Raw genomic sequence first — 13,195 nt, 5'->3', positions numbered from 1 at the left:
TTGTATTTTTTGTAGAGATGAAGGTTTACTATGTTGCATAGGCTAGTCTCAAACTCCTGAGCTGAAGTGATTCTCCTGCCTCGCCCTCCCAAAGTGCTAAGAGTACAGGCGTGAGCCACAGTGCCCAGCCTGTAATTTAGTTTTTATTGTAAACTTTTTTTTTTTTGGACAGGCCTCGCTTTGTCGCCCAGGCTGGAGTGCAGTGGCGCGATCTTGGCTCACTGCCACCTCACCTCCTGGGTTCCAGAGATTCTTGTGCTTCAGCCTCCTCAGTAGTTGAGAATACAGGCACATGCCACCACACCTGGCTAATTTTTGTCTTTTAGTGGAAATGGGGTTTCACCATGTTGGCAAGGCTGGTCTCGAATTCCTAACCTCAAGTGATCCACCTGCCTCAGCCTCCCAAAGTGTTAGGATTACAGGTGTGAGCCACTGCTCCGAGCCTGTTGTAAACTTTTAACAGCACTTTTTGCTTCCATCAGTATAGTCTTAAGCATTTTAAAAAATAGTAACCTCTTAAGTGGTTTAGTCTTAGAATTGAAGAGTCTTTATATCTAGAATTTACTTTTGTTTTTTGTAGTTAAAAGCAGGTGTTTTTGCAGAAATGACACACCCTTACTATATTCCTTAAATAACCACATGGTTCAGCATAACTAAAGGATTTAAAAACTACGAAAGCAAAGAAAGTTAATAGTTTATACCCTTAGATGATCATATTATTATTCTGTAATTGCTTTGTATAAACTGATTTTTTTTTTTTTTAAACTTAAAAATACCTTCTAAGACAAGCTTGGGGCTAAGTTACATTTATTAACAGCCCAGTTGATTGACTTTACTTTTTCCCAGTTTCTTCTAGAACCTCATTTAATTCTAAGACAGTGGAAAACCGGATTATATCTCCGAATAACTTTTGTAGAATTTATTTATAATTTCAACTTGTATTTCAATTAAGAACATAAGCTACATGAGGCCAAACATTTTGTCCATTTTGTTCACTATTGTATCTAGCACCTAGAATGGTGCTTGGCACATTACTTTGCTTGAATTTGTCAAATGAGTGAGTGAAGTAAATATTGCAGTATTTTCCTATCTGTTTTGTAAATCTGTACTTATTTTGAGGAATACTTTAATTTTTTTATTTCTAATTTTTTCAGATTTTTTTTTTTTTTTTTTTTTTTGAGACGGAATCTCGGTCTGTCTCCCAGGCTGGAGTGCAGTGGCCGGATCTCAGCTCACTGCAAGCTCTGCCTCCCAGGTTTACGCCATTCTCCTGCCTCAGCCTCCCGAGTAGCTGGGACTACAGGCGCCCGCCACCTCGCCCAGCTAGTTTTTTGTATTTTTTAGTAGAGGCGGGGTTTCACCATGTTAGCCAGGATGGTCTCGATCTCCTGACCTTGTGATCCGCCCGTCTCGGCCTCCTGAAGTGCTGGGATTACAGGCTTGAGCCACCGCACCCGGCCCAGATGTTTAATAGTTTAGTTTATATTTCTCCTGCCAAAGGTTATACCCGCCCCCTTAAAAGAAGAAAAACGTAGAGATGAGCTCTCACTATGTCAGTGTGTTTCCCAGGCTTTTCTTAAAGTCCTGGACTCAAGTGATACTCCTGCCTTGGCCTCCCAGAGTGCTGGGAGTAGAGCTGTGAGCCACCACACCTGGCTGGATTGTCCTTTGTTCTTTTCTTTCTTTTTTTGAGGCGGGGTCTTATTCTGTTGTCCAGCCTGGAGTGTAGTGGCACAGTGACGGTTCACTGATACCACTCCGGTGATGCTCCTGCCTCAGCCACGGGTGCATACCACCGTGCCTGGCTAACTTTTGTATTTTTTTGTAGAGATGGGGTTTTGCCGTGTTGCTCAGGCTGGTCTCAAACTCTTGGGCTCAAGCGATCCTCCTGCCTTGGCCTCCCGAAGTGCTGGGATTACAGCCACCATGCCCAGCCTTGCCCGACGCCTCCTGCTTTTTTTCCCTTAGATTGCTCCTTCAGAATAAATCTTTATCTTTCTGTCTTTAATCATATATTGTTATTTTATCTTCGTGATTATTTTTGTTTCCCTGCTCCAAATCATGTCCTGTTTCGCTTCTTAAATGTAGCTGTAACTATTGTATGTGAATGTGTAGGCATTTAATTTTGTAGGCTGGGCATGGTGGCTCATGCCTGTAATCCCAGCACTTTGGAAGGCCAAGGTGAGTGGGTCACTTGAGGTCAGGAATGGAAGACCAGCTTGGCCAACATGGTGAAACCTTGTCTCTACTGAAAATACAAAAATTAGCTGGGCATGGTGGTGCCTGCCTGTAATCCCAGCTATTCGGATGGCTGAGGCGTGAGAATCACTTGAGTCCAGGAGGCAGAGGTTGCAGTGAGCCAAGATCGTGCCACTGCACTCCAGCCTGGGCGACAGAGCGAGACTGTCAAAAAAAAAAAAAAAAAAAACCACACACAAAACAACCCAGTAATTTTTGTATTTGTACCTAACTTTCTTCTAAAATAATTTATTGGGCTGATAATTGCATTTGAGAATTAATTTAGCTAGATTAATTTATAACTAACTTAGCCAGATAATATCTTTAAATTCACTTGTTTAGACAAAATATAATTTATTGTACGTTTAATGTGAATGGATGAATAAGTCACCACACTCTTTTTATTGCCTCCCAAATTGTGGAATTTCACACTATATGGTTTACGACTTGTGACTGATAGGCTTGAGTGTTGGCTGAAATGTCAAATATAGAAAAAATTTAGGAAACATGAATTCTTTTTAAAAAAGATAAACATAAATAGATATTTCAGGATTTTTTTCCATCATTCTAATGAATCACCTTGTTTTTCCCCTGCTGCCATTTGAATAAATTGTGAAACTATTTTCCTGTGATCCAGATTTATGTGTGTTCACATCCCCTCTCTCTTTTGTCTCCCCTTCTCTTTCCCTTTCTCTACCTTTTCCTCTCCTCCCTCCTCTCTTCTTTCCTCTTCCCCCCCTTATTCCAAATAATGCTGTTATCAGCATCCTTCTATTTAGATTCTTAAATATTTGTATAAATGTATAGGTAACAGATTACTAGGAGTGAATTTGATTGGTCAGATGGCATACATATTTAAAATAATCAGCTACTGCCATGTTATCCCAAAACATTCTGGTAATTTACACTCTCACCAATAATGATTGAAATATTTCTAGTCACGCAATTGGTAGAAAAGGAAAAGGCCTGTGTGTAGAAAGGAGAATAATGACACAAACATATCAGATATTCTAATGATTGTAAAAGATGAGTTACCTCTTTAAGGAGATAGAGCATAGGCAGTAAAAGAATACAGATAAAAAGATTTTTTAACTCACAGAATCTATTCATTAAGGCCATAGTGAGAAAGTTGTCACCTAATATCTTGTCCTCTGATTTCCCTTCAGTACTTTAGTAGCAAAAAAAAAAAAAAAAGTTGGCCCATACCTTTAGAAAGTATTTCTCATAACCCCTAAGAGACATATTGAATGTTTTAACTATTTTATTTTTTAATCTGCAGAGCAGATACTTAGTGCAGGAAGCATTTTGGTGGCTTCTTGTTCCATTTAGGAAGACTTACGGAAGAGAGACTTTTCGTTTCATAACTTGACAGAATTTGGTTCTCTGTGACTTACTAACAGGAGAAAATGGAGAGGATGAGATTTAGAAACTAAGGCAGATCAAGATGAAAACATTTGGCCAGGGACAGGGACTCACGCCTGTAATTCCAGCACTTCGGGAGACTGAGGCAGGTGGGTCACTTGAGGCCAGGAGTTTGAGACTAGCCTGGCCAACATGGTGAAACCTTATCTCTACTAAAAATACAAAAATTAGCCAGGCGTTGTGGCGTGTGCCTGTATTCTCAACTGCTGAGGAGGCTGAAGCACAAGAATCTCTAGAACCCAGGAAGTGAGGTGGCAGTGAGTTGAGATCGTACCACTGCACTCTAGCCTGGATGACAGAGCAAGACTCCATCTCAAAAAATAAAAAATAAAAAAGACAAAAACATCCTAAATTGGAGTAAGCTGTAGAGGGAGGGAAAGAAAAAACCCCATACTGCATGAAAAGATCGTATCAGTGAATGATTGGTTGATTACTACTTGAATGATTAGTATATATGTTTTAATTTTTTTTTGAGACTTTATAGATTACATTGTTTTTGTCTTTTTAAAACAATGGATGCTTTTATATTTAGGTTACTGTAAAAGTTTTAACCAAGTTTTTTTCCCCTAAACCATATAGTTTAAACTATAAAAAGAATTAGTTTTGCATAGGAATACCATTTTCTAGTGTGGACATGAAGGTGAAGGGGGCAAACAATAAGAACATTTTGTTATTTGCAAAGAATATGATAAAATTGTGGATTCAAGATATCAGATTTGGTAGCAGCTAGTTGGAATGGAGGGATAGTTTTATAGAAATGTTGCACATGCCGAAAAAGATCCTAAGACGGAAAAGGGAAGAAGAGTAAAGGTGCTAGTTGATATGGAACCGTTTTTATTTAAATTTCTTAGCTTCAGTTTTCTTGACTGTTTAAGTAGAATATGTGTTTGTAAATTTTTCAAAGACATATATCAATACCTTTTTGCCCATTCTAAGCTAAGAGAGTTAATGGCTTCTTTCAGATTTTAGGGTTATTTTTTCCTGTCAAAGTGGAATGATACTTCTTTTCCATTGCTTCATATTTTCTGTAAACTTTGTGACTTCTTAAGTTTTATACATATAAATACTCATATTAGTTGAATTTAATAATCATGGGGCAGTTATAGTTTTGTATTTTTTTTTTTTTTTTTTGAGATGGAGTTTCACTCTTGTCACATAGGCTGGAGTACAGTGGCGCTACCTCTGCTCACTGCAGCCTCCACCTCCCGGGTTCAAGTGATTCTCCTGCCTCAGCCTCCCAGAATAGCTGGGGTTACAGGCACCCGCCACAACGCCGGGCTAATTTTTTGTTTTTTTAGTAGAGACGGGGTTTCACCATGTTGGCCAGGCTGGTCTCGAACTCCTGACTCAGGTGATCCACTGCCTTGGCCTCCCAAAGTGCTGGGATTACAGGTGTGAGCCACTGCGCCTGGCCTGTGGTAGGTTTTTTAATAATACTTTTCAAATATTAAAATAAGAAATATTAAATACTCAGGCACGTAGATCATTCTTAGTTTTATTGTCAAGTTTTAGCAACTTTATCAGAGTATTGAGGGTAGCCTCAACATCAAAGGGATACAGTTGTCAACTTGTTTTAAGCAAGCACCAAATGAATTAGTGGAAGTAAATGCCAAAGAAATTCAGAGGGTTTGGGGATAGAGATCATTATAACTTGGGTACCAGTCAAAGGTTTCTTTTTCTTTTCCTTTCCTTTTCCTTTCCTTTCCTTTCTTTTTAAAATAGTTATTTGTATAAAAATTTATTTTTTAGAGACATGGTCTCAGTATATCCCAGGCTGGTCTTGAACTCCTAGCTGGCCTCTTGAATTGGTGGGATTACAGGCATGAACCATCACGCCTGGCCCTAGTCAGGAAGTTTTAATTGGGACCTAAATTAAATCTCGAAAGGGTTAGACACAAATAAGGGCAAGCGTGCTAGATAGTAGTTTGGAAAAAGAAGGGATGTAAAGACATGGTTAGAATGGTGTATATACCTAGTTTGTTTTAAGGGTGTTCAGTGGAATATTTTGACAGGAATGGGAAATTTACTCACTGAAGTTAACGATCATATTGAAAAGGCAGGACTTTAGAGATGTCTTATACTTGGTTTGTGATAAAATAGGAACTGTGACCCAGGTCTTCTAACTTCTAATCCTAGATTTCCTCTACTGAGGAATTTGAATTTGTGGCTATGACACAAACACAGTTAAGGAATTTGTTCTTTAGAAAGTGAGAAACCACTGAAAATATTTATCAGAGATGGTAATTGTGAAACTGGTATCAGGATGATGTGGCAATAGTTTGAAGGAGAGTGGGAAGGAATAATTTAAATGAAAAAGCAAAGTACAGATGAGGGTTACGGTAATACAGTCAGTCGTGCTTTGCTTAATGACAGGGATATATTCTGAGAAATGTGTCGTTAGGTGATTTTTGTCATGGTGTGAAACTCATAGAGTGTACTTAAACTAGATGGTATAACCTGCTACCTACCTAGGCTGTATGGTATAGACTCTTATTTCTAGGCTAGAAACCTGTATAGCATATTACTGTACTGAATATTGTATAGTATTTGTAATTATAATACAGTGGTATGTATTTGTATATCTAAGCATATCTAAACATATACAAAGGTACAGTAAGAAAATGGTATTACAGTCTCATGGGATTATGCATCATAGTGCTGTTATCTGACCAAAATATAGTTATGTGGCACATGTTTGTATGTTTATGGGGGAAAGAGAAACACAGATTGTTTTTATTTTTTCTTATTATTTTTTGTAGAAATGGGGTCTCACTTTGTTGCCCAGCCTGGTCTTACTCCTGGGCTCAAGTGATCCTCCCACCTCTGTCTCTCAAAGTGCTGGAATTACAGGCATGAGCTACCACGCCCAGCTAGATTATTTTGAAAGCTATTTCAAGAACAGTTAAAAGCTACAGCGTCTGGTGGAGAAGTAGAAATACTTGCCTTCTGTTATATTCTCTTTCATAATGTTGATAGTTTTTTCCACCTGCATTATTGCTTAGTTACGATTCAGTTTTTAAAAGTAAAACAGGTAAAAGTTTGGATCCAGCAAAAGAGCAGTTAGATTGTTTTGCTAGTCTAGATTTAATAGCTTCTGTATTAGGTGACATTGAATGGTAAAAGTGAGTGGAAATGCTATTTCAAAAGGAGGCCATCCAAATTAAAGAGTAAAGACAGTGCATTGGAAGAAGTCGTGGCTAAAAGGAATGAAAGAAGAAATGATTAATGCTGACTGTGACGTTTTTGTTCAAAAGCAACAAGGTGCTGTGCAATACATACTGATTTGGGAGACAGAAAACCAAAATTCTATTTGTCTTTGCCGTCAAGTAAGCAAGTTACTTTACTTATGTGATCTTTATTGTTCATCTGCAAAATGTGGATATCATATTACGTTTTATTCAAGGTCTCAGCTATTCTGTGAGACTCTTTGAGAAAAGGTCTAAAAGTCTATAGGCAGCTAATGTGTAGCAGGCGCAAGTTAAAGATGAGTAGGTGTAAATAAGAGGGGACTTAAAAGTTTGTGGAACAATGTAATTAAATGATAAAAACTGTTAACTCTGCTTTTCAGCATAACTACATCAAGTTCAAGACCCTTTTGTAAGCAGTGATACCAGTCATTTTAGACCATCCCTGAAGAACTGAGGGCCCTGGTAGTTTAACCGTGTCAGTGCTGTCTTTTTTACAATAACTGAAGAAAAATGGGCCCCCTCTAAAATTTAAGATTAGGAAATGAGGAAGTCAGAAGGAGCCAAATCAGGACTGAAAGGTGGATGCCTAATGATTTCCCATTGAAACTTTACAAAAGTGCCCTTGTTTGATGAGAGGAATGAGCAGGAGTATTGTTGTGTTTAAGGACTCTCTGGTGAAGCTTTCCCAGGCATTTTTCTGCTAAAGCTTTAGGTTTCCTTCTCAAAACACTCATAATAAGCAGTTGTTACTGTTCTTTATCCCTTCCAAACAACTGTTGCTGTGACCTTTGCTCTTGACTGGTCCTCCTTTGCTTTGAGCGGATCACTTCCACTTACTGGTAGCTAGTGCTTTGTGATTTGTCTTCTGGATCATACTGGTAAAGCCATGTGCACTTCTTTGAAGAAATGCTTCAGAATCTTGATCCCACTTGTTTAAACTTTCCATTGAAAGCCCTGTTTTTGTCTGCAGATGATCTGGGCACACATTGAGTGGAAAGTTTATTCAACTTTATTTTTCATACAGAATTAAGTAAGCTGAACCAAGTGAGATGTCTGTGATGTTGGCTGTTTCTGTTGTTAATCATCAGTCCTCTTCAGTTAGGGCACTAACAGGATTAATTTTTTCCTTGTCAATTGATGGGGATGGCCTGCTGCTGCTTCTGTGAGGGCTTCATCTTCAGAATCACCTCATCTCTTCTTAAAATGAGTTATCTATTTGAAATTGCTGGTTTCCATTGGGTTTTGTCCCCATAAACTTTTTGTAAAGTATCAGTGATTTCATTATTCTTCCACCCAAGTTTCACCATAAATTTGGTATGTGTTTTTGCTTCAATTTTAGCAGAATTCATGTTGATCTGATAGGGGCTTTTCCCAAACTGATGTCTTACCCTTTGTGGCGCCTTAAACAAGATTCTGTTGAAACATGTTATCACAAGTTAGCCCAAGTTTATTTTGGTGCAGAGTTTTTTTTCTTGAAATTCTTGCATAGTTTTTCCATGATACACATTTTTAAATGAACTTTTTGAAGACTCCTTGTAGGAGTAACAGAGGTACTTAGGGGTTTCATTTTGTAAAAACCCTTTCGTATCAATACAAGATATGTGGCCATATAAGAAACAAGCTTGGAGATTTCCCAAATTCTGTAGCTATTGCTACAGTGTTTATGATTGCCCAAGTGGAAAACCTAATGAGTAGTCAGAAATATGGTGGTACTGAAGAAAAAGAGGAGTGATACTGCTGTTACTTTTAGTATAAGAATTTAGCAGATTTGCTTCATGTCTGTTAAAAGTTTCCAGCCTTGAAGAGCCTTTGACACCAAAGATGAAGCAGTCAAGGAGTTCATTCTAATTTTAATATCAGTTTATTAATCTTACCTGTTTATTCATTTTCAGAAAGATATTCAAAAATCCTTTTGATGTGGCTTGGGGTCTTTGTATAATGGATCCTAGATCATGTTTTCTTATACCTAATATAAATGAAACTGTCCTGCACAGGGTAAGCTTTAAATTAAACTTCCTTTCCTCTCCTTTTCAGATTGTTAAAGGAAATGGGCTGGCAGGAAGACAGTGAAAATGATGAAACATGTGCTCCCTTAACTGAGGATGAAATGAGAGAATTCCAAGTTATTAGTGAACAGGTGAGAAAACCTGAATCATACAACTTCACTTTTAAATTGCCCTTATTTAGAACAATCTAATTATATGCAAGCATGGAGTGGGGGAGATTTTTTAAAAGTTTTATTTAGGAATTTATCACGATAGGTCAGAATTGCTTTTAAAACAAACAAAAAGGCCAGGTGCGGTGGCTCAAGCCTGTAATCCCAGCACTTTGGGAGGCCGAGACGGGCGGATCACGAGGTCAGGAGATCGAGACCATCCTGGCTAACACAGTGAAACCCCGTCTCTACTAAAAAATACAAAAAACTAGCCGGGTGAGGTGGCGGCGCCTGTAGTCCCAGCTACCTGGGAGGCTGAGGCAGGAGAATGGTGTAAACCCGGGAGGCGGAGCTTGCAGTGAGCTGAGATCTGGCCACAGCACTCCAGCCTGGGTGACAGAGCGAGACTCCGTCTCAGAACAAACAAACAAACAAACAAACAAGCAAAGGAGAGAGAGGGAGACAGGCTTTTGCTGTGTTGTCCAGCTGGCCTCTAGAACTCCTGGGTTCCAAGTGGTCCTCCAACCTTCACCTCTGGAGTAACTGGGACTACAGGCAGGAACCACTGCACCTGGTTGAATTGACTTTGTAGAAATCTGCAATAGTGGCTTCTTTAAACTATTGGGTGTGCAATAGTTAGGAATTAGTGTAAGTGATGTCTATGATTAGTCATTTTCCGGACCTTCTTTGTTTTGTTTTGGTTTTTTGACTTTTTTGGAGAGGAGCAAGAGTGATAAGAAGTAGAGAGTGTTAATAGCTTCCTAAGTAACTTCACTTTTTATCCTTTTCTTGCACAAGAGTATTTCATATTATAAAACATCTTGCTTAATGTCTCCCTAGTTAGTTACCTTTCTGAAAGAGTATTAGGGAATTTTTGTTAGAGCATCGGAAAGTTGAGATGCTTTTTTCAAATCCATTATTTGTTTATTTGAAGAGTTGGGGTCTCACTCTGTCATCCAGACTGGAGTGCAGTGGCCAGTTACAGTTCACTGCATCCCCAAATTTCTGGGCTCAAGCAATACTCTTGTCTCAGCTTCCTGAGCAGCTGGGACTACTGGCTTGTGCCGCTACACTGGGCTTATTTTCTGTCTTTAAATTGTTTCTAATTTGGGCCAACTATCTTTTTTCTTCTTTGATGATCTTTTGACCCAATTCTTATTTATTACCAACTAACCTTTTAGTTATGATTTCTCATTTTCAGAAATAGAGAACTATATTTTTTCTAGTATCTTCATCTCTGGTTAAGCAAGAGATGATCTTGTAACTTTATATACCTCATTCTACTTTACAAACTATGAACAAAGCAGATTGTGGGGGTGTGTATTAATTTAGGTTAGAATAATAAAAATAACAGATATAGCTTAATAGTTTCTAATTATATTCTGGGAAGTCCCTGGAGGTATTTATCACAGTTGTCACTTGAGGCAGTAAAAATGTGGAAAAGTTTAGTACCTTAATCAATGTGACAATTATTACTCATATCTGTTTTGTCTGGATCCAGGATTTGTTCAGACATATCATTACTTGTGGAGTTTTGGGGATAGGATGCAATTTTATTATATTCATGCTTATATTTATTACAGTAGGTTTGTAACTCTTGAGGGATAATTTATTTTGCCTTTAACATTTTAGTTACAAAAGAATGGTCTGAGAAAAAATGGTATTTTGAAAAATGGCCTGATCTGTGACTTCAAGTTTGGACCTTGGAAGAACAGCACTTTCAAACCCACAACTGAGAATGATGACACAGAGACAAGTAGCAGTGACACATCAGATGACGACGATGTGTGAAGGATTTCCTAACAGCTTTAGAAATCTTAGTGTGATACATCTCTCATACAGTTTGGGGTGAATTGTAAAAATGAAGAACTATAATTTATGTAGTGAAATACCCCATTTAGAAGAGGATTTTTTGGGGGACTTCAATACGAAGAAAACCAAGAATGTTTTGTTGGGCTGTGTTGAACATTATTTCTTTGTAAATGAATGTTGTAGGAATGAGGACTTGGGTTGGTCCAACATTGACTTTCTTCATCACTGCAACATTTCTCTGACTAGCAATGTGACGATGTAACAAATGAGATTTTCTCATTTAATAATAAAAAATTGTGTAATGTTTTGCAAAGCTTCTGTCTTAAAATGTCCAGGTCTTAAGAAAAAAGGCAGCTTACACTGTTTTGCTTGCAGAGTCATATCTTTTTCGTACAATGGAAATCCTTAAGTCCACTTTGTGCTGTCCCCCCCTCCTCCCCCCAAAAAACAAACAAAAAAAACCAAAAAGGAAAATGTAGCATGTTGGCTAAAACTGGAGCAAAGTGCACTAAAACAATTTCCTGAACTCAGCTGTTGTACTATTCACCTTTTAAAACATAAATTGCTCTTTAGCCATTTGTAGTGCAGTAAATGTTACAGGAAAAGACTTGCCACATTTTCTTCCAAATTTTAAGAGGTGATTTTCAAAAGCTTTATTGGGGTATGTTGTCAGACCAGGGTTTTCAGAGTTGATGGAAAAGAGTCTTGTGGGAAAACTTATTTTGATAAATTATTACACACGCAGAAAAACTGATCACACTGACTGGATCTGTCCACAACATGGAAAATAAACTGGATTTTCAGAATATTGTTGTTTTCTGTAGTGTTCAAGGTATTGTTTCTAAACATAAACATACTCTAAACATGCTTTATCCACTTGTTAAAGTCAGACTTTTAAAAGTAATACCTTACTAAAGATGATTACTCTCTGAGGTGAGAAAAGGAAAGCTAAGCCTTTTCATTATCAAATACACAAGCTTATTAAATGAATGACTGTTAACTACTTTATTTTCATTTGCACATTAACTTTGAAATTGTTTCTGTTTTGCTGCTGACTGAAAGTATTTTGGCTCTGTATATTTGTATTTTGATTTTTCTGGTTTTGTTTATCCCCATTTTCTTTTAGCTCCCCCTCATGTTTAAATATATTCTAATTGTAAAGAGCATAATCTTAGAAATATTTGGGGTTTTATGTCAGATCTATTCCTAAGTGTTTGTTGTTTTTTAAAACGGTATTTTCTCAGATGGCTACAGTATTTTGCTATTTCTACATAAATACTCTACCCGGACTCCCCAGCTTTCACCAGAAACTGTATTTTTTTTGTTCCCACTGAGACTGGTGGTGATGGGGAAATTAAACACAACACACTAGCACACTCCCACAAAACTTGAGGAAGTTAGAATGGTAATAAAATATTAAATAGACCTTATACTTAAAATCAGGTTTTACGATATGATTTGTCACAATTCACTCTAATCAGCTAAAGTTAAATGTAGTTAGAATTAGCCACAGGAGAATGTAAAGCATGCTTTGACAAAGCTATCGGTATCACATATTGATGTCTTTGAGACTCTTAGATTGTACTATTTGCTTAATAGATCAATGAAATCTGTCAGATAGAACCTGTATTTTCAAAAACAAGCTAGAAGGAACCTGAGGAATGTGGTTTACATTTGAGATCTACCTTACTGTGTTTTCTACTTTCAGAAAAGATTCTGTAAATTTGGTTTTTTGGCATCTGTCTTATACTCAGACAATTTTTTCTGCCTTAATTCCCATTTACCAGCAGTTAACTCATGTTTATTGTGCTTTAATGCATTGTGATATGGAATGTGTTTAGTAATTTACTCTTTATAAAAATGGTAAAGTACAGTGGTATGGTTATTGTATGCATTAAGTTAATGACATTAATAAGCTTGGTTATGAGGGGTTGGAACCATACACATAATTTAAGAGAACAGTTAAAGTTTGTAACATAGTTTTAGCTTGCTGTCTAAATAATGGGCAGCTGGTAAACAGCTTGGATCATATTGTTGTAAAGACAGCCTACGAACACAGAAACTAGTTATAGATCTAAGGTGGAATTGCTGAACTCAGAACTAGGCTATGGAAGTCTGAAAAGCAAATTTGGCTGTTTCAAACTTATTTTTTCTGCAGCTTTTTTATTTTTGTTTTTTAACACTTTATTGAGGTATAAATTGACATGAACACACAGGTAAAGCATACAGTTTACAGTGCTTTGACATACAACTAAGTGAACATAATCTATTCCCCCGAATTTCTTGGTTCCTTTTAAGTCCTTATCACTACTAATTCTCTACCCCCCCTTATTTTATTTTGTTATAAAATGTAATTCATGAGCAAAATTCTTAAGGTGAT

At 37.4% G+C, this 13,195-nt stretch overlaps 1 protein-coding gene across 5 annotated transcripts in view; it reads left to right on the top strand.

Moving 5' to 3' along the window:
* Window positions 1-12,686, top strand: part of GPBP1 (GC-rich promoter binding protein 1) — an 87,895-nt gene extending 75,209 nt beyond the window's left edge. For 4 of the 5 annotated variants that reach the window (XM_023210511.1, XM_023210510.1, XM_023210513.1 and 1 more), the window contains exons 12-13: window positions 8,883-8,985; window positions 10,636-12,686. In XM_023210511.1, the coding sequence (XP_023066279.1) occupies window positions 8,883-8,985; window positions 10,636-10,794 (262 nt within the window). In that variant the 3' untranslated portion in view covers window positions 10,795-12,686. The remainder of the gene's footprint in view (window positions 1-8,882; window positions 8,986-10,635) is intronic. The other variant, XM_023210514.1, reaches the window with a different exon arrangement.
* The last annotated feature ends 509 nt before the right edge of the window (window positions 12,687-13,195 follow it).

Source organism: Piliocolobus tephrosceles, chromosome 4 (genome assembly GCF_002776525.5).
Source record: "Piliocolobus tephrosceles isolate RC106 chromosome 4, ASM277652v3, whole genome shotgun sequence".
In the NCBI taxonomy this organism is placed as follows: domain Eukaryota; kingdom Metazoa; phylum Chordata; class Mammalia; order Primates; family Cercopithecidae; genus Piliocolobus; species Piliocolobus tephrosceles.
Note: the sequence above shows the minus strand (reverse complement) of the source record. Positions and strands in the feature narration are given on the sequence as shown.